Consider the following 20,172-nt stretch of genomic DNA (forward strand, 5'->3'; position numbering starts at 1 on the left):
ACCAGAGAAAAAAATTGGTCAGTAAACTTTGGAATATTACAAAAGCAAGTACAATTGTTTGCATGATTTGGAATGGAAGAGGCAAAAGGAACAATTAAGTAAAAAGAGGAAAAATAAATAACTACAGACATAACTAATCCAAAGTTAAAAAAGAAAAACAACAAAATAAATAAAAAACAGAGCAATGTGAAATGAAACACAGAAAGCACATTGCAACCAAATGGGCCAACAATGAAAAATAGAAAACATGAGGAAAGAATTAATGATGAGAAAAATAACTACAATGAAAAACTGTTCCCTTACTTCCTATTGACTTTCTTATGTGCTGGTTTTGAAATATCAGTAGCCGCTCTGTTTTGCCTGTACGTTTGTTTTGTGCAACCATACAACTCATTTTATTATTATTTCTAATGCTCCCTCTCCTAGAGCCTTGCTATGATATAGATTGCACCTACTTAGAACCATTTCAAAATGTCAGTTCATACATTAAGAATCTAAAACTCCTTTTTAGAAAAACCACTCAAGCCTATTTCATGCAGAATCCAAAATAAGGATTAAGAGACAGGCAACTGATGTGCAAACTGTGAAGCCACTGGATTACAAATCTGTATCTTCCATGCACAATTCGTTTATGCTTCACACCCGTGAAAAGCCAATAAGAGCAAGAAATTGTCTGAGTCAGAACTTTAAACAAACAAACAAAAAAATGAAAAGGAATGTTTGCATTTATCTTTTCCATGCAGTATATTCCTTTTAATGAGGGGGAAAGCAAGATGTAGTATGAAATGATTTTAAAATGCACGTGTACACACACACAGGGAAAAAAAAGAAAATATGGTTCATGGTTACCATAAGCAAGCAAAGCAACTGAAACATTTTATCATGCGCAATGTATCATGGCAAACAAGCCAATTACGTAATACAATTTGTAGGCCATATTATGCACGATATAGAAACTTTAAAATATTTTCACAAGAGCATTTAGAAAGAAGAGTACACTTTTTCCATGAAATATGAAGTCTTGGTACCTTTTGAGATTTTTAGGAAGCTATTTAATACTGTACAATGAAAAAATACACCTGCAACAAACATATCCATGTCTACAGCTGTCTTCATTACAGATAAAAGCACACAGTCTATTTCATGTTTTTCATAACCTGTTCTACATTTAATTCTCAAAAGGTATCATGAGGAAAATCTAAAAAGCACAGTCATATTGTTAACACCCCATACTTAAGTACCTCTAATGGAATATGATACGTGTGTGTGTGTATGTATGTATGTATGTATGTTTATCAATTGCAAAGATTCCAATCCTGGTGCCTTCCCAGAGTATTCATGGGATACATGGATACCCCAAACACTGGAGCAGCCATGAATGAGGCAGACCTACCACTAGGAAAGATGGATGTTTAACAATACCAGCATTCTTCTCACAATGGGGTAAGAAAAACTAGATGAGCATACTTGTCGGGGATAGCAAGCACACACTTAGTGCTCTCTACTTCTACGACTTAACAAACAAACCAAGCTGGTCACAGATTCAGAATGCCTGCCAAGCGTTAATGTTCTACGTCAAAGTCGAGTATAGTCTGACTCCAAGAAAGCAATGGTTCAGAATAATAGTGAAACTTGAAGAGGAAATGAGAATCTGCTTCATCTTTTATGCTCTTCTCATGCTGTGCTCAGGCCATTGCTACAATTCAGTCCTTGGATTAGCAGCTACTCCCACAAGGGTGAAGATTTTCATTCCTAGTGTACATTTAAAGTTAAATATTCAGAACATATCCTTTTCTAGGCTTACATATTATCCTAAAGAAAGTGGAGGAATTTAGGAAAATTTCATCTATTCCATAGCCTGCATAGCCATAATCCTCAATGTCATATTGCTTATCTCTTGCAAAATGTCACACTGCAGAAGGATGGTTTGGGCTCAGCCCATGTCTTAAGAGAATCTACTTTTTTAACTATCAGAAACTGGTGAAGGATCTCTCCTTTACCACTGAAGGCTAACTCCATCAGGCAAAGAAGTCTTTTGAATCAGGTCTATGGTGTTATACTTTGCAAGAAACAACTAAATTATCAATAATTACACATTTTATGCTTCAGGACACATATTTCAGATAATCTTTATAATCAAGGGACACAGTGGCTATCAGACAGTGAACTGCACCAAAATCTTTTTTCCTGAGTAGTATGATAAGAGAATAGTGACAGTCACTTAGAGTTCTAACTCCTTCCTTAGTTTTCTTTTAGTCCCTTTTTTATTCCTTTCCGTACCACCCTTACATGCCTTTTCATAAAACAGGGGAAAAATACTCTGTTCCCACTATCAAAAGTCAAGGAAGACAAGATCCATATACCTAACTGCAACTAACTGTGAAAAATTCAGCTGGCACATACTGGATTTTACAATTCGGGTATCCCCCAAGCAAACATTTAGGGACCAGAATCAGTGAGAAACTCACCTATCCCAAAGTGCCTTAGACCTGAAGTAGCTCACCCATTAACTCTGTCCAAAGCATAATGACACTGCTTTGGCAGGGGGAGGTGTTCCAAACAACTACTTAGCGAAGATCTCTAGGGCAAAATTTATACCCCATATACTGAACTGTACTGAAAAACCACTTAGACACAGACACACACCTCCCTTTCCTGCTCTGCAGCATAATGAGGATTAATTTCAGCCCATATGATTCTGGAAGGATTTAAACATTTCTGCTAGAGAAGAGACTCAGATCTGAGAGAGTACTCATGAGTGTGGTAGGGTTTCATTTCTCTCATATTCCACATTTTGTATCTGAATATAAAAGCTTTCATAGCAGTCGTAGACTCCAGTAGAATTATGCTAACATCATCTGAGCTAAGTAGTGGAGTAGTTTCCTGCTGCAGATTTCATATGCATGTTCATCCACAGAATTCATTTTAATGAGATGAATGTAGTAATGGGAACAAGGAGTACAGCTGAAGTTTATATTGTTATATGTCTTAATTTTTGGAGAGGGGTGATTAAATTCAGAGCCTCTTACTTGCTAGGTGAGCACTCTACCACTTGAGCCATGCTTCCAAAAATGGCATGATTGTAAAAGGGTGACAGTGAAGGTGATAGGGTTTGAATATGATCAAAGTATATATGAACATAGCATAATGAAATCCACTAAAAACTGTTAAAAGGGGAGGGGGATGTGGGAGTCTAAGAAAAAGTAATAGAAGGGGTGAATTTGGTCAAAGTATATTATAAGCATGTATGTAAATATCACGATGAAGCCCCTTTGTGCAATTAATTTATGCTAATACAAAAATGAAAGAATAATTTAGAAAAGGGAGAAAAAGACAAAATTATGGCTCTTACTAGTAAATTTCCAAACCTCCCTGAGCTCAAATTAAATGTCAATGGGAAACAGCAAAATGACTAATGAAAAAGTTTTTGTATAAATCTTCTTCAAAATGAAACTGTCTGATGGTCACAGTGGCACCAGTCTCCATCAAACACAGCACTGCCTTCTGTACTTTCTGTTCCCTCAGTGCAGGAAATTATGGTGATAACCAGATATGATCTTACAAGGATGAAGGCAAGAGGAAGAATGAATGTGACTGAATTGTATCTTACTTGAAAACCAGTTAACAATAAGCCAAAACAATTACTAAGAAGAAGGAGTTTAGTCAATCTAGTGAAGACTATAGCCCTAGAACTGATGATGTAATAGAGGGAAGAGATAAGAAATCAGAAAACAAGTGCTACTTCAAGAGTTAAGAAAACCTAAGTCCTGAAAAGTGGGAAGAAAAAGAATTAGAAGTACTATACAATAGCCTAACTACATTAAGAAAAATGAGATGACAGCCAAAGCAACCTTAATGATCCTTTCTACTATCCCAAATTGGAATAAATACTTTCTCTTTTGAGCACTGATTTAACATACTGGAATTTATCTCCTCGCATATTAACAATCATCAAAGTAAAATCAAGGCTTTAAAAGAAATGTCTCCAAAAAAACAGTAACTGGCTTAAAACAAAAAACTTTCAGTTATGAGCTAGGAGTGTTGTGCCTTGTATCTTCAACTATATACAAAGTATTACTTAAGACTTCATCACAGGGTTTTCCTGCAGGCAATTTTTCCTTGGTTATTGTTTTTTCAAATGACACCAAAATTTAGTTTGTATAGAAAAAATGTCTCTTCTTACAAAAATCTACATAGATTAGTAGATGGTTAGAAAACTCACTCATTCCAGGCTCAGTCAGGTAGCTGTAGCGCTTACGTAAAGCTAACGATGCAAAGCTCTGTCGTCTATCTGCTTTCTCAGTCTGGAAAAGAAAAAACGAGAGACTCTTTCCAACTTCCTTGGGACATTTTCACAATCTTGAGACATTGTATAGAACAGTATGTTGATATCTTGTTTATCCTCATATTTTTCTTACGAATTTGCCTCTTGGAAATATTATTTCCTACTGGGATTCTATAACTTCACCCAATGTCTTAACCAAATACCCATGACTTAGCAAATCTCAGCGCACCAACACAGCAGACTACATGAACTACAAATAAAAGACAAGCATTACAGAGACTTCTGATGCTGTTAGCTTCCCCAAGTTCATTCATATTGACAGCACATATATCACAGAGTACACTCACTATGTGAGTACATTCAAGGAGAAAATGCACACAAAGTGTATTCAATTATTACTGTCAATAGGCATAAAGTGTAGATGAAGAGATTAATATGGGTGGAGGTTTTAATAGCAGCAATGTTACCGAGTCCTAAGGTGGCTGACTCTGATAGTTGATGTGTGGGTTTTTAAATTATCATATAACTTGGATAAATATTAGGAAGTAGCTTAGAGAAAATTCAAAACTTCACTGACTATGCTTTTAAAAATGAATGGCTGAGATTAATTTATTTAGCTAGAATAGCAAAGATTTATCAGCAGCTAGTGAGAAAATATTTTACATTACATAAAAAAGTAGTTTGACTTGTTTAATAAAATTCCATATTGGAATCATAATCTTGATTTAAAAATACAAAACAGAGGTAGGATAGTAATGGATAGTAAAATGTGCGTATGAAACTTTTAGAAAATGTAAATTTATACACGCCAATCTGTCACATTTAAAAATGTTTGGTTTTTCTTTTACAATCATTAGCTGGATTATAGTTTGGTGGAAAATTCTGAAGTATTCTTATGTACATGTGGAGGAAGAGTGAACCATGTCTAAAGAAAAATACATACTCTTTGCCTCACTTAGGCTAAGACCTATAAAGATATAATTCATACATTTCCCACACTTCAGCCCTCTGCAACTACATTTATACATATGCAGTATCTATTCTACCTCGATAGAGTAAAAGCAGAAGTGTTCATATTACCTCATCATCTTGATCTGACTCTGTCTCCTTTTGGTCCCAAGATGCATTGCGGAGACAAGGAATGTTATAATGGACAGCAGGGAAAAGAATATCAGGATATGAAAAGGACTGAGTAGGAGGCACAAAATGCAAGCTGGTTTAGAAAGCAAAGCAAATCAAAAGAAGCCAGCAAAAAAATATCAAGAACTGTACATCCATGGCAAATTAATGTGTGACATTATTCGAAAGCATAAAAATCTAGGAACTACCAGCAGAAGCAATAAACAGAGGACTCCATCATACAAACTAAGAATTTGACACCACAGTAACAAGACTTGGTCAATCTATACAAGGAGACTAATAAAAGGTGAGTTTCAAGAGCTTTAATTGTGTTACAAAGCATTCCTTAATTGCATACCAAGGGCCCACTTCTTCAAGACCAGGGAAAGAAAGCTAAAGTAAACCAGTGTTGAAAGATACCTTTTTATGTGCTGGCAGAGTGATATTTAAGTTGCAAACAGCTGTTTGAGGCAGTCCTTTTGTTGTCTTTGGTTCTTTCAGAAAAGACAGGCGACCACAGGGCTCTTGGCTGGTGTCTCTAATCTAGAATTTAGGTAGTTGACAGTTATAGAGACTGATTCCTATCTAAGACTAAAACATGTTTGTTTTATGAAATGCTCATAGGGGCAGGAAAAGAAAAGGGTAACAATTCTATGTCAACCAGAATGGTCACATTTAGAGGCTCAGTTCCTACCCTAAACAAAAGGATTGCTGTCTGCTAGTATTATCCTGACAGTTCATTCTGGGCTGTATGCATTTTTATCCTGCCTAATAATTTCTGTTTTGAAAAGCTTCAGTTTTTGCAACACAAAACAAAAATAGCAAATAACAGTAACAGGAAAAACCATCTTATCTTTTGGTCTCTGAGGAGGAGCAGGGTTTCTTGGAAATGTCCCTGGGCTCCCTCAGAAATGGAAATGAAACTTGAATGCTGAATTTGGAGTTTATCTATTATTATGGAATATTACTCACATATGATACATTTTATTCTAATTGTTTGGTTTTCTAAACATTTCCTTAAGCATAAATGATTAATAATTTTTTAAGGTAAAGTTGTTTTTGCTAATTATAAAGCATTACTAGCTCAAATATATAAATGAGGACAAAATTAACCTTGTTCTAATGAGTTCAGGTTTGGGGGGATAATTCAAACAAAATAAATCTTTTTATTCTCTAAGAGCTTTTTTCTGTTTGTTTTAAATTCAGCATCTCTGTTAACGATGATTTACCTTGATGGAAAATGGCAGTCTATTTTCTTTGAAAGCATAAAAGTTAAAAACAAGTTGCTGTCCTCCTTTGGTAAGTGGGGCCAGATTTCCATAACAATCAACATAAATAGGTTTTCCTTCCAGAACCTTTTAGAGTAAAAGAAATACACAATTTAACTTGAGTTAGAAGAATTTTGAGATTTTAAGTCAGATAATATCATGATAGTTACATGTTTATACCTCACATTTGTCTCTGTTATGAAACTATGTCTATGGTGTTGTTTGACATAGAAACAATTCTTTGGGCTTACAATTCAATAGTTATAATAATTAGAAACTATTATAATGGACACATGCAAAAAAGGATTGTATGTTTCTATTTTGGCAATATTAAACATGTTTGAGAAAGAGCCTGATGTCACTTTCTCATGTGGGCTTTGAGAGAACTGTTTTGACTCTTGGGTACTTCTGTGACTGCTGGGTTTAAAAAAGCAAAATTGTGGTAATGTGTATAGACAGTGATCATGAAAATAACAAAATTTAAGCAGCCACAGGAAAATGGAGACCACAATTTAGAATGATTAGTACTAGATTTTAACCAACTAAGATCACTCCAAAGGTACTTGAAATGATTTGAGAATGAATCTATACCAAAGTTTTAAAATAAAAAGTAACAATAATGAACTTCATATTCATAGTGAGTGCCATTATGACCTCAAAATAAAAGCCAGGATCTGGGTAACATAACCAGATAAACTTGTTTTTGTGAACAAGTTACCTCGATATCTTTGCTTCTTGCTACTTCCTCAAAATTTTCTTGCTGCTCTAAAGTTTTGTCCACTTTGTCATCTGTCATGCAGAAACATCGCAGGGAAGACTCTACAGGATCATTCATTTTGGCAAAAACAACAAACTTGGCCATATATGGAACACATATTAATTCTCTGTACAGTTGTGTGGCTAACCCTACAGTTTCTAAAACTTGATGGCAGTCTGCAAGCCAAAATCTGAGAAAAACAAAAACAAAACAGAAGTATGAAATAAAGTGATTTAAAAGCTACATCTTAATAGAACCCTCACAGTTAAAATCAGAGACTGGGGCTGTAATTCAATGGCAGAGCATGTTTTTAGCATGTACACGGCCCTGAGTTAGATCCCCAGCACCCAAAAAAAGTATAGAAGGAAACCAAACTAAAGCATTATTAACTTGTTCATTTAAACAGCAAAGATTTTTTTTTGTTGTTGTTTTTATGATAGGACTGGGGTTTAAACTCAGGATTTCACGCTTGCAAAGCAGGCGCTCTACTGCTTGAGCCACACCTCCAGTCCATTTTACTCTGGCTGTTTGGAGATGGAATCTCGAGAACTATTTGTTTGGGCTGGTCTCAAACCTTGATCTTTCATCATCCTGATCTCAGCCTCCCAAACTGCTGGGCTTACAGGCTATGAGCTACAGGTGCCTGGCAAATGTTTACTCTTTATCAAACACAGGAACTTTCTGTTTATTATTCGATAATTTTGCAAATGAAACATGATTCTTTTTTTTCCCACAAAATGAAAAAAAAAATCACACTGGTATTGAGCACATTTTTCACTTCCCAATTGGTAATTAAACTAATTCTTCAATGCTTTTGGAATCTATTTCCATACCTGGCTGAAACATTGGTTGTAAAAGAGACACAATCCTTTATAAACGTCAAAGGAGTGGTTCCTGTGATGTCTTCCCACTGAGCAGGTGAGGTGCCCCCTGAGAGAACAGCAGCAGACAGGTGGACTTTATTATGGGACATGCTCCCTGAAACCGCTCATCACCATCCTGTTCTCCCTGCACAGGCAGTAACTCACAAAACTTCAGTGTTTTCAACTCAGTGGCATGTTCTACAGGTGGAGTTCCTGTATACTTTCCTTTTATTCTTTTACTGGTTTATTGTGACTTCATATTGAAATTTGTGTTAAAAAGTTATTTTTTTCTGATTGAATAATAATGGATGGTTTAAACTTGGGGCAATTTGTCAGTACAAAGATTTATAGTTTCAGACAGATAAAATAAGTCTCTTTAAAAAAAGATGGTAAGAATGATCTTGAAAGTTTAAGAAGTAGCTGATTTTGTACCTGGTTGAAGCATTACTTTTCCTGGTAAAAGAAGGAGTTGGCCATTAAAATTATTCCTCAAAAAGCAAAACCAAACCTATCTTTATTGATCCTGGACTTGCAGTTAAGAATCAGGTTGGCATAATCAAAGAATGAATTGAGAACTAGATTCTACTTGCTTATCACAAAATGTGTTCTCCTATATCCTGAATATTTAACTTATTGGATTATACTGGTAAACAAAGTAGGTGACAGTTATCATATATTCAGCACTTTCCTACTAGAGCTGTAGGATCTTTATTTCCCTCAAAGCCCATCCACTTTCTAAAGATTGTTGCTAATTCTACCAGCTTTGCCTGGGTCACCAAAAATTGTCTACATGCTCCAGCAGATGCAATAATACCTCAATAATCCTAAAAGGGCTCTATTACTAACACTCAATTTAATAGCAGCAAAGAGGAGAGCCCTAAATTTTCAGTGAGTCATGAGACCAGCATCTGATAGAAATTATTCCAGGGATAACAGAGATGAAGTGGTTGACAATAATGAATGCTTTTTTCTTCACTTCCTACGTTTACTAATGTTGACGTGGATATTTCAAAGGTTTTATGTCTTTGTACAGAATCATCGCAAATCAGTAAGCACACCAGTGGCTTAACCAAACCTGTAATGCTACAGAGAAGGCGCAGGTTGGGCGTGGTGTCCCCCTTGTATCCATTGGATACACCTTCTCCTGAGGGTGGGGGCACCGGAATGGTCATTGTAATTGGCTTGTGGAATTTCCTCCTCCTTGGTTCCACAGTGACAATTGGGCTAAATGTTGCTTTGTTTCCAAGGCTCTTCTTCACAGTTTCATCTGGAACAGGCTGGGCCTACAGACAGAGAAAGGACCTTTAATAAAAGTGACTTTTATTTTTTAAATCAGAAAGTTGACTTTTTTAAGTGAGGAAAAAATACACTTTAACAACAACAAAAGCGACTTTCTTCTTTATTCTTTCTCACTATTTCATGTAAAAACAAAAGAACCTAACACGATCACAGGAACTGGCCAGCTTATGTCCTGAAAAGAACAGACTGGCTTGCATGAAAGAAAGGGAATCAGATCTCCCAGCAAAGTTTCTTAGTCGAATCCAAAGTCAAGGAAAGCAAATATTACCTCAGTATACGTTAAACCTATGCAGGACATTCCATAAAACCTCACAAAGTCAGCTTGTACCCATGTAAAAATTGAGGCTTTCAGACGTAAGGTACAAAAAGGCATTCAACATTTCAAAGGTTTGAAATTCTGCTCTACAAAACCTAACTTATTCCTTTTGGTCTGTTTGCTACTTGGTAAAATAATTCAATATGGGAGACAGGTGAAGGGAACTTCATACTATTTATGCATACTTCAGATCCAACAGCTTAATAAAAGCCTTTCCATGACTTAGAGTGCCTGCTGGCTGGAGGAAAAAACTCGTAATAACGCCCTTGGGAATGAGAATCTAGCCTTACGAAAAGTGTGAACTTTTAGTTAAACTATTAATTACTATTAACAACACAAATTCAGTTATTTTCAGTTCATTTTCCTTATTCAGTAAGGAAGAAAGATTACTTACGGTCAAAACTAACTGAAATGAATAAATACAAGCTAGATGATTCTTGCCAAGATTTCCAGTCAGCTCTCCAAACCAAAACAAGTTCCAACGGGTGTGGAGGAAACTCAGCATTTATGATTTACTTAAATCAAACCCACACACTAAAGCCTGCAAGTTTCCACTATAACTGATTTTTATGATGTGACATAGTATAACCAAATTTTGGTGTCCTGCCCCACATGCTAAGACCAAGAACCTACGGTTGGAAAAATTGTTTCATTAGAAACCAATGAAGACTTCTAAACAAAAAAGCTCTAAAAGATATCATCTTATTCACCAGTCACTAAGCGAACCTTACAAGTAATGCTTTTCAAAAAAAATTAGCATAGATTAATTGTACAAAGGGGTTTCGCTGTGACACTTACATACATGTATAGAATAGACTTTGGTCAAATTCACCCCCATCTGTTTATTACTCTTTCTTAACCCCTCATTTGAAATACATTAGTGATTCACAAAATGGCCTCATTAGCAATACCACTAAGGATGAGTTATGATGACTGATTTTAGAGCAAAACATGCTCACATGCTGTCTTGTGCCGAGGAAGAGAGTACTTGTGAAAACAGTACTCTGGGACCAGTACCTGGAGGCCTACTCTAATCCTTTTGGTTAAAGCACCCTCTGGAAAAGATGCCTGAACGAGGGGCACGGTCGTGCTGCGCAGAATTCCACCTTCAGGACCAATCTGGTTGCTTTCCTGCTTAATCCGTGAAACCACTGCGAAATACTGGGGGAAATCCTTCGTGATAATCCTGCAGATCCGCTTTTTCCCTAGCTCTTCTGGGCTATCAAGTTCTGAAAAGACAGGCGAAAAGGCCGTGAGGATTTGCACTTTTGCAGAACACCCTGAGGCAAAGTGACAGATAATTTTTAATTTTTTAAACTGATACTTAAAAATTATACGTATTAATGGGGGCACCATGAGACATTTTGCCTCATGTATACATTATGTAATGAATGATCAGGTTAATCATATTTGTCTTCTCACTTATTACTTCTTTAAACTCTTTCAAAATGCCTTCTTCTAGTTTTTTGAAATGTACAGTGCACTATTATTACCAACAGTCACCCTGCTGTGCAACAGGCACCAGGAAATCTTGCTCCTATCTGACTGTAACAGTAGCATTTGGCCAACTATCCCTCCCCCTATAGTCCCTGATAACTACCACTTTACTCTCAACTTGTATGAGATCACTTTTTTTATATTCTACATGTGAGTGAGATTACTTGGTACTTGTCTTTCTGTGCCTGGCTTATTCACAATCATGAGAGCCAAATTTGTTTCTATTCAGTAGCTGACATGGATTTTTTTTTTTTCTTTAACACAGATTCTCATTTTGTAGCATAGGCTGGCCTTGAACTTGTGATCCTCTTTCCTCAGCATCTCAAGTGTTGGGATTACAGGCATGCACTACCATACTCAGCTGTGAAATGGATTTTTTAATGATAAAGAGAAAACTGGTCACTATAGTGTCCATAAAACATAAAACTTTACAAAGATGTTATAAAGCTATACAGTATTTGCAGAAAAATATTTCTATTGAAAGGAACAAACATCTTTAAAAACTGGTACTTTTTATTACATTCAGAGAAAATTCACTCTAAAAGAAGTGAGATACCTCATTCTGTGATATTTACAATAATCTGCCCTCAAGTTGTCAAAGTAGGAATGAGTGAAGAAATAACTGGGGGCTCACAAGAAAGTGAATAAGAATTTAAGTATGTCTGAAACTCTCTTGAATTTTATTTGAAAACCTTTTCCAAATATTTTTAAATTATTCAAATGATTAGTAATATCATCACCAATTTCTTTCTGCCAGTGATGACATCAAACTCACCCTATTAAAAAATGAACATCATCTTCCCTTCTGTCCACTTCCAAACCTACTTTTGCCCTGGTAGTCCTAACTCCAGGAGAGGGTTTACACTTCCCAGTCCTTCCATCCAAAGCTTGGACTCACTTTCCTTCATACTTCCTATCTAGTGGTCAAAATCCAGTTGTTTCTATTTTGGAAATGGTTTACTCTCTTGCCACGCCAAGTTCATGCTCTGTTTCAGATTGCCACATCTTTGAGGCCACCTCCTAACCATCTATCATTGTGTCTCCCAGGTTCCAGTCCATCCCTTACAGTGCAGCCAGAAGGGCAAGCTTTTTTTTTTTTTAAATTTTATTCATTTATTTTTATTTATTTTTATTGTTTTATTATTCATATGTGCATACAAGGCTTGGGTCATTTCTCCCCCCCTGCCCCCACCCCCTCCCTTACCACCCACTCCACCCCCCCTCTTCCCCTCACCCCTCAATACCCAGCAGAAACTATTTAAGGGCAAGCTCTTAAAAGTCAATTTTCTCCATAATTTTCATAAATTTAGCTGTAATAAATGATTGAAAAAACTTTATAGGATAATAAATGTTTGAAACTAGCCAAGAGTTTTTGCAAAGTAAATTTGTGGGGAAGAAATTATCATGTCAGATATTAAAATTTACCTAGAAATACCATAACTTGTGTGTGTATATATATATTTATATACAGACATTCATATATAAAGGGAAAGTCATATGTAAATTACATAGAAGAATAGACAAATAGGTTTGGAGACAAAAATAGAGAAACAGACCCAAATTTACATATGTATCTGCATACACACTTCAGTTATGTTTAAGTCAAAGTCATATTTAAATGGGGAAATGGGTTAAAGATGGTGTTCTGGGTCCCAGTCTGTCCCACTGGAAATTGTTTGGGTCATTCTGCCAGCATTGAGAGACCCTCACCAGCATGGCTGAGGGGCAGCAAGGCTTGCTCGGCACAGCATGCTGACACAGTAGTTCATCTCTAGCTGTCCTCCTTAACTGTTCTGATCTTGTCATTGTTAGAGGGTCTCAGCAATTTATAGAAATCTCATTCTTTCCTTCTGCCTGTCATCCTTTTTGCTTCTTACATAAGACCGTTTGCATACCAGTAATTCTGAAGACATACATTGTAAGGCACCTAACCAAACCTGATGATTTCAAATGACCTACATGTCAACAATGTGGGAAAGATAAAAACAAAACAAATTTGTCTAAACTTCTGGGCAATTCAGTTGACTTTTAAATATAAGTAGAATACCCAACATAATTTACGCATTCAGCTATGTGACAAAATAAGTCTTTAGATAGTGTTTTGTGAGTCATCTTTAAAACATTAGAAGATTACATAAGAGAAACAATAAAAGACGTTGACATAATTGAAAATAGAAAAAGAAAGCTAAGTAACTTATTTACAAATAAGCTAACTGAATAAATAAGAACTATTTAAAAAATTAAAATATTCCCAAGAAATTCAGGAAAATGTTTTAATCTTGGTTGGGGGAAACTTTGTATAGAAAAATGGAAACCCCGAATCTTAAAAGGCAGTTTTGGCCATATAAAACGGCAAAGGTTTCCACAACATGAATTGTAACCTTGAAAGACAAGAGCATTAATAGTGACATGTGACAAATAAACCATGGAGAAAATGAAAGACAAGCCAGTAGACAACAAAATACTATAAACAGGCAATTTATAGAAGCTGAAAAATGGTCAGTAAACCTATATTACAATATTCAAGCTCAGTACTTCTTAGATATGCCAATTAAAACAAACTATGATCTTCCTCCACATCCACCTCTTTAATTAGCTAAAATTAAATATTATAATATCTTATCAAAGAAAAAACTGAGAAAACAAGTGCTTTCATTCATTGTAGATTACTGTCAACAGCAATGATCTTTGTATCATTGTAAGTGGGCATAATCTATTCAAAATGAAAAGGTACTTCTCCTTGGGCCTAGAAATCCCATTTTTCTCACATTTTTCTCTTATAAGCATATGCAAAGCAGCATTGCTTTTAATGACTAAAGCTTGAAGGAACCTGCATGTCTATCAATAAGAGAATGATTACATAAATTGTTCATCCACATTCTAGACCCTCCTACAGAAAGCACATGTAAGGATTCCGATTCATTCATTCAGCAAGGATTTGCTGAAATCCCACAAAGTGGCTGTGCTTTGTCACTGGGGATGTAGGAGTGAGCAAATTAAAGTCATTGTTCACATGAGATTACATTTCAATAGGGAAAGGGGAGGCAGGTGGACACACCACTAACCAAATAGAAAAAATAAATCCAAGTGAGGGATTACAATATGACCAGGGAAGAGGGTCAGGGAGGAGAGGATCTCATTTGAGTGGGATGACCTGAGAAGGTAATATGAGAAGAGAAACCAGAGGGAGATAGGGAGGTGGGTAGACAGTAACTGCCTTATATAAACAAAGTAAGGAAAAAGGAAGATGCAGAGTGATGTATACAGTATGAACCTCTTTAGGGGAAAAAGTGTAATCTGCACATATTTGTAAATTTTTATAAGAGAAACCTGTAGAAAAAACATTCTAGGGTGTCAGCAGTAGAGAGAAGAGAAATTACTGGAGTTGGGAATGGGAAGGTATTATTCGTATGCTTATATAACTGTGATTTTTTTTTTAACTTGTTAACCAAACAAAAGGACAATTCCTGGACTTCAGGGAATGGGGTATTGGTTTACTTTTCGTATATCCATTCAGCACACATCCTACTGTCCTGTAAGTATAAGATTTCTGCCTCCATCAATACTTGGGGCTGTGATCAGGCTCATTCCAAATAAAAATGTGGAGAATGGCAAATGGATGATTACATAGTTGGATCAATGACATCTCATTTTATACATCAACCACTGAACTATGAGATAGAAGGATCAAATTAATTGTCAACTAGGAGAGAAATGGGGTTCAATCTAGACCAAATTCAGAATTGGAATTTTGCTCCCTTTTGTTTCCTACAGCATCTCCTTCCCTTCTGCATACACAAACACCAGCAAAGGAAAATGAAATGAAGGTAAAGAAGTACACAAAGTTAGTACAGCAAAACAGGAAAGAATCAGAAGAGTATTCTGGGGGAGTTCTCGCATATTCAATAATTGGTAGGAAATAGTAGTTTTCCATATTGAGCAAATACATTTCCCTCCCCATGACTTGGCTTATGTAAGAGCATGAATTCCCAGAGTTCATAGCTCTTGTTGCATCTGAGAAAGTTCTGACAATCTGTAAACTACAGTGTAACACATCGCCACCAGCTTAAGCAGGCATTTTTTCCCATCAGGCATGAAGTTGTCATTATGCTTTATGTTTCCCAGACTTCCTCTACCCATTTGGCTATGGTTTTTCTTTCTCCAGAAAGTTGCTTTATTCTTTTGAGTATGGATCACTGGATGATTGAGATGAAGTGTCAACAAAAGTGGGGCATATGCCTAGACCAAAGCCATTTATTTTTACATTCACTCAACAAAGCATGATGAAGTGACAGTGGTGTGCCAAGAGGTCATATGTACTGGATATGATGACTATCAACAAATCAGTCAGTTCCCGGCCCTCAATAATCTTATCGTTCACCAGGGAAGATGGCAAAGTTCAAGCTGTATCATACTGAAAAAGGGCAGACATTTCGGCCCTATTAACCAGGTGGATCAGGGTGATGGAAGGTTTCTTGGAAGAAGAGAAATGGGCAGGGGATGTCTGACCACCGTGGAATGATGGTCACACTAAGATTCCTCCAGGACGGCACACTAGGAGACTCCTGTCCTTTACATTTGCTTCTCTGCGTTTCTCCAGAGAAGTATTCTCCCACAATACAAAAATATTCCATTTGTGTAAATCAAAATGCACTGTTTTCAGGTAATTAACCCTACCATGTCACTTCTCAACCCGTTACTTAAACCACTACTACTACATCTCAGGAGAAAAATAATCCATTAACATAATCTAATCTTCAGTAATCTGTACGTGCAGCATACTGGAGAGCACAGAACCGCAAGGGTGTGATTGCGGCACTGGCTCCCTGCCTCTCCATTCACCCTGGTGAGGTGGCCAGGGCTGCAGCCCAGCCTCTGACTGGCTTCACTGCCCTCAGAAGGTTACAAGTCTAGCTGTGCCTGACTGTGGAGCATGGTGTTTGATATTACGATTTTGACCCACTAATGTTTCATAAAGATATCTAATTGCTGACAAATCCATATAGAGACACACATATAAAACTTGGCATTATAAATTCATGCTGTTCCCCCAGTACAATAATAAAAAAGAATACATGATTACTTTTGTTCTTTCAACATGAAATACACAGTACCATGTTGTTAACTATAGATACTATGTTGTGTAGTATAGCTATAGAACTTGTGTAGTTTGTAAAATAGAAACCGTATACCCATCTAACAATAATTTCCCATTTCACCCATACCCAGGCTCTGGGAAACTCCATTGTATTCTCTGCTTCTGTGAGTTTGACAATGATAGATGCCTTGTATAAATGATATTATGCAGTTAAAAAAAATCCATGCTGTTTTGCTTTAGCAGACTGTTCTGGTAGTTTCCTTTTCTTCTGGAATGTGACAGTCTTCATTCAGCTAATTTAAAATGTCCATTTTATGGCAATGACTTAAAATAGGCCAATATTTTGTTACAATTGTTTTCAGTATTTTAATTTTTTGTTTGTTTGTTTTGCACTTCAGCCATAGTCTTGATTTCATTAATGTAAAGTTTTCTTTTTGGACAGTTCTGGAATTTTTCAAAACTGTCACTACTAGATTTTTCCAACAGATGGTGCTATAAAGCTACATGTGTCACTTTTCAACTGCCTCTACAATGACTTGACATTTGAAGAGTACTATTCATCTCACTGTTGCTAAAAAGACAAGTTAAACTGTAATGAACCAAAGTGTCAATTTCTAACTGAGAAATCTGTTTCGTATTGTTAATATAGTTAGATAAATTTGGAAAAGTTTTGTTACATAACCAATACCCATTTCCCTTTCTCACTTCAGTTTACAGTAAAACAGCAGTAAAATTAATCGAAAATATATTAAAAATCTCATTTTCTCTATGAAAGTTAAGTAATCACAAGTGAGAAAATGTTTTCCTAGCATTATAAAATTGTTTGGGGGAAATTTCAGCAACATTTAGTTCCAATAAAGCAATTTGGGATTTTTAAAATGATATAATTCACATGCTCTCACAGCCTCTGTGTGATACTTAATAGCAGTGATTTTGATTTTAAAACCTAATAGATAAGTTAGGCAAAGTGTACACACTGTCTGTAGAAATATAATGTGTGCCACATATGTAATTTTAAATGTCCTTATAGCACTAAAAAAATTAAAAAAAAACTGGTGAAATTAATGTTTTATTTGGCCCAATATATCCAAAACATTATGATTTCAATGTGCAAACACTATCAAAATGATTATATGTGTATATATATTTGGAAGCTGTATTTTATATTTACAGCACATTTCAGCTTATATTAGCTCCATTTTTGCTATTCTATAGTCATATGCAATTATTGATCACTGCCCAGGATGGTGCCATTCTTCATTTCTCAAGTGCCTTATAAGTTAAGGACCTCTAATGAAGAAGAATCCTTGTACTAATAAATGCTTCCAGCTCCACATAACCACATGCTACAAAGCATCCCTTCGTTGATGTGTTTTCTACACATGAATGAATATGGAACATTGAAACCTGTCGAATTCATTTTATGAAGGGGAAGGGTTAAGAGGGAGAATAATGGAAAAGATTAAAAAAAAAAATCTCTTGGGATCTGATTTAGGAGGCACAATTTGAAACATATTGTAATTCCACTTTGTGAGTTTAATTAAAGCAAGGTTTTCATTAAATTCACAAAGTGGATTCAATTTGGTACACTATTTGGTGATTGGGGGGTGGGGTGGGATGTTTTGCAGAGTCTTTGTGTGTGTGTGTGTGTGTGTGTGTGTGTGTGTATGTGTGTATTTTCCTTGGCTGAGAAAATGCTAATTAACAAGAGCATGGACAGATCGATGCTGCCAAAGAGAAAATGTAGTCTTGCCACTGATATATTAGGGTAAAGCAGATTCTTCACACCTAAGCCAAATGTCCTGTGTCATTCTAGCTCTTCCTTCCACAGAGCTTACTAACACACCTTCATTAACATATGAAGTTTTTGTCCCTTGGCTTGCTCAAGAGGGATAGAAACCAGTCTTAATTCCCCCCTCCCCCCATTTTGTAGCTATAGTTTTTCCTGAACATATAGCATACCCTTTTAAGTCTTATAAGAACTGAGAACTTCCTTGATTGGTAATGGAAAATTTAAATACCAGCTGACATTTTGGCAACATTTTTGTTCTACACAAAGCACTTTCGTAAGCATCCTTCATTTGAGAACACACAGAGACAAAGGAGTGCAGGAGAAAGGTAACTGGGGGGTGGGAAAAGGTGTGGCCTTCCATGTTGCAGAATAAAGCTCTGAAGTTTATTGCCAAAAAAAAAAGTAACTGGTGTGGAGTCAGAGTTTAGATTTTAGAAGTCTAGATCTATTTATTTAGAAGTCTAGATCTATTTATGTAGCTCATACAGTGTGTACAATTTGGAAAAGGATGCCCAACTGGGGACACAAGTCATGTAGGTACATGGATTAGCAAGCAGATAACAGCTCTGAACAAATCAGAAAAAAGTGCCCCTTTGTCTTAAGGCTAGAGTTGGGGCAGAAGAAGTGGCAAATAGAAGAGGCAGGATTTCAGACCCTACTTGGTCTCCCACACTACTTACAGGGTAGCTGTGACTATGAGTGCACATGGAGTGACTAGTTCTTATGCACTAGGCACTGAGGTAGGAACTTTACATATATTAGCTCATCCACTGCCCATCAGCTCCCCATAATGCATCCTCACTTCACACACACAAACTAATATAAAGAGATCAAGGGCTTGGCTATGGTCACACAACAGTAAGTAAGTGGTGGAGCCAGGACAGGAATTCTGGCCTATGTGACTTCCACAGACCACGATCCAAACAACCACATTACCCTGGGCAAATTATCCTACTTCTAGAACCTGTCTTTCCCTCATATTATTGTAGTAATTAAATTTGGTTGTGTACATGGAAAGACTTTGCATGTTTTAAGACACAATAGAAATGTGATTGTGTTGCTTAGTTTAAAAGAAATGATCAGAATACTGGCTAAGATGATCTTAGGTATATTAAGAGTTTCAGACAGAAGTATACAATAGGACTTAGTAGCGTACAGACTGTTTTAAAGTAGTACACAGAATTCACTTATGGAGAAAGGAGCCTAAAACGGAGTCTTTTATATTAAAACAGGCATTATCAGAGGTCATTTGTGCCATGGAGGACAGACGATGCTGAATTACTATGAACCAGGGAACTTAATAGGCTAAATTTTTAAAATGGTAAAATGATTTACTTCTGTTTTATTTTATCCACCACTTTTCTCTTGTTAACAGTTATCCAGGAGCAAAAAGGAGAGGAGCAGAGTGGTGAGGAAAGAACACCAAGTACACGGAACCTCCTACGTCGTACTCCCGTGTCTCTCCACACAGCTTTGTTTAGTTAGAACTTCAAGGAAAATGATAGCCTGCCCTTCACAAAGACAGACTGATTTCTCTTTTGCTTGGTGTTGAAGGAGGGAGTGTTCTGATAAGAATGAAGTCTCTTTGGGAATTAAAAAAGAATGGTGAGAAGTGGGGCTTGAGTTTGGTATGAAGTTGGATTAAGCTTCAGTAAAAAAGTATGTGTGGTTCCTTTATGATTATTACTAATATTATTGATGTCATTATTATTAAATATAATACACAAACAAAATTACTCTGCTTTGAAAATTCCTTATTTTTGATCTAGTAGCCTCTAGTGCTTGATTGTTTAAACCTGGAAGTATTTACATTTCCTTTTTAATTGTCTAAAATGGAACCAACGTTTACCTGGTCTTTAAAAATGTAGCAAAGAAACT

At 36.2% G+C, this 20,172-nt stretch overlaps 1 protein-coding gene across 12 annotated transcripts in view; it reads right to left on the minus strand.

Annotated features, from left to right (window-relative positions):
* Ank3 (ankyrin 3) overlaps positions 1-20,172 on the minus strand; it is a 618,024-nt gene that overhangs the window by 44,338 nt on the left and 553,514 nt on the right. For 9 of the 12 annotated variants that reach the window (XM_074078913.1, XM_074078915.1, XM_074078914.1 and 6 more), the window contains 7 exons: positions 10,925-11,136; positions 9,368-9,575; positions 8,263-8,359; positions 7,391-7,619; positions 6,634-6,759; positions 5,825-5,947; positions 4,223-4,304 (listed from right to left, as the gene is read on the minus strand). In XM_074078913.1, coding sequence (XP_073935014.1) covers positions 4,223-4,304; positions 5,825-5,947; positions 6,634-6,759; positions 7,391-7,619; positions 8,263-8,359; positions 9,368-9,575; positions 10,925-11,136 — 1,077 coding nt within the window. Of the gene's footprint in view, positions 1-4,222; positions 4,305-5,365; positions 5,393-5,824; positions 5,948-6,633; positions 6,760-7,390; positions 7,620-8,262; positions 8,360-9,367; positions 9,576-10,924; positions 11,137-20,172 lie in introns of all 12 variants that reach the window. The other 3 variants (XM_074078910.1, XM_074078911.1, XM_074078912.1) reach the window with 1 other exon arrangement.

This window comes from Castor canadensis, chromosome 7, assembly GCF_047511655.1.
Source record: "Castor canadensis chromosome 7, mCasCan1.hap1v2, whole genome shotgun sequence".
Classification (NCBI taxonomy): Eukaryota; Metazoa; Chordata; class Mammalia; order Rodentia; family Castoridae; genus Castor; species Castor canadensis.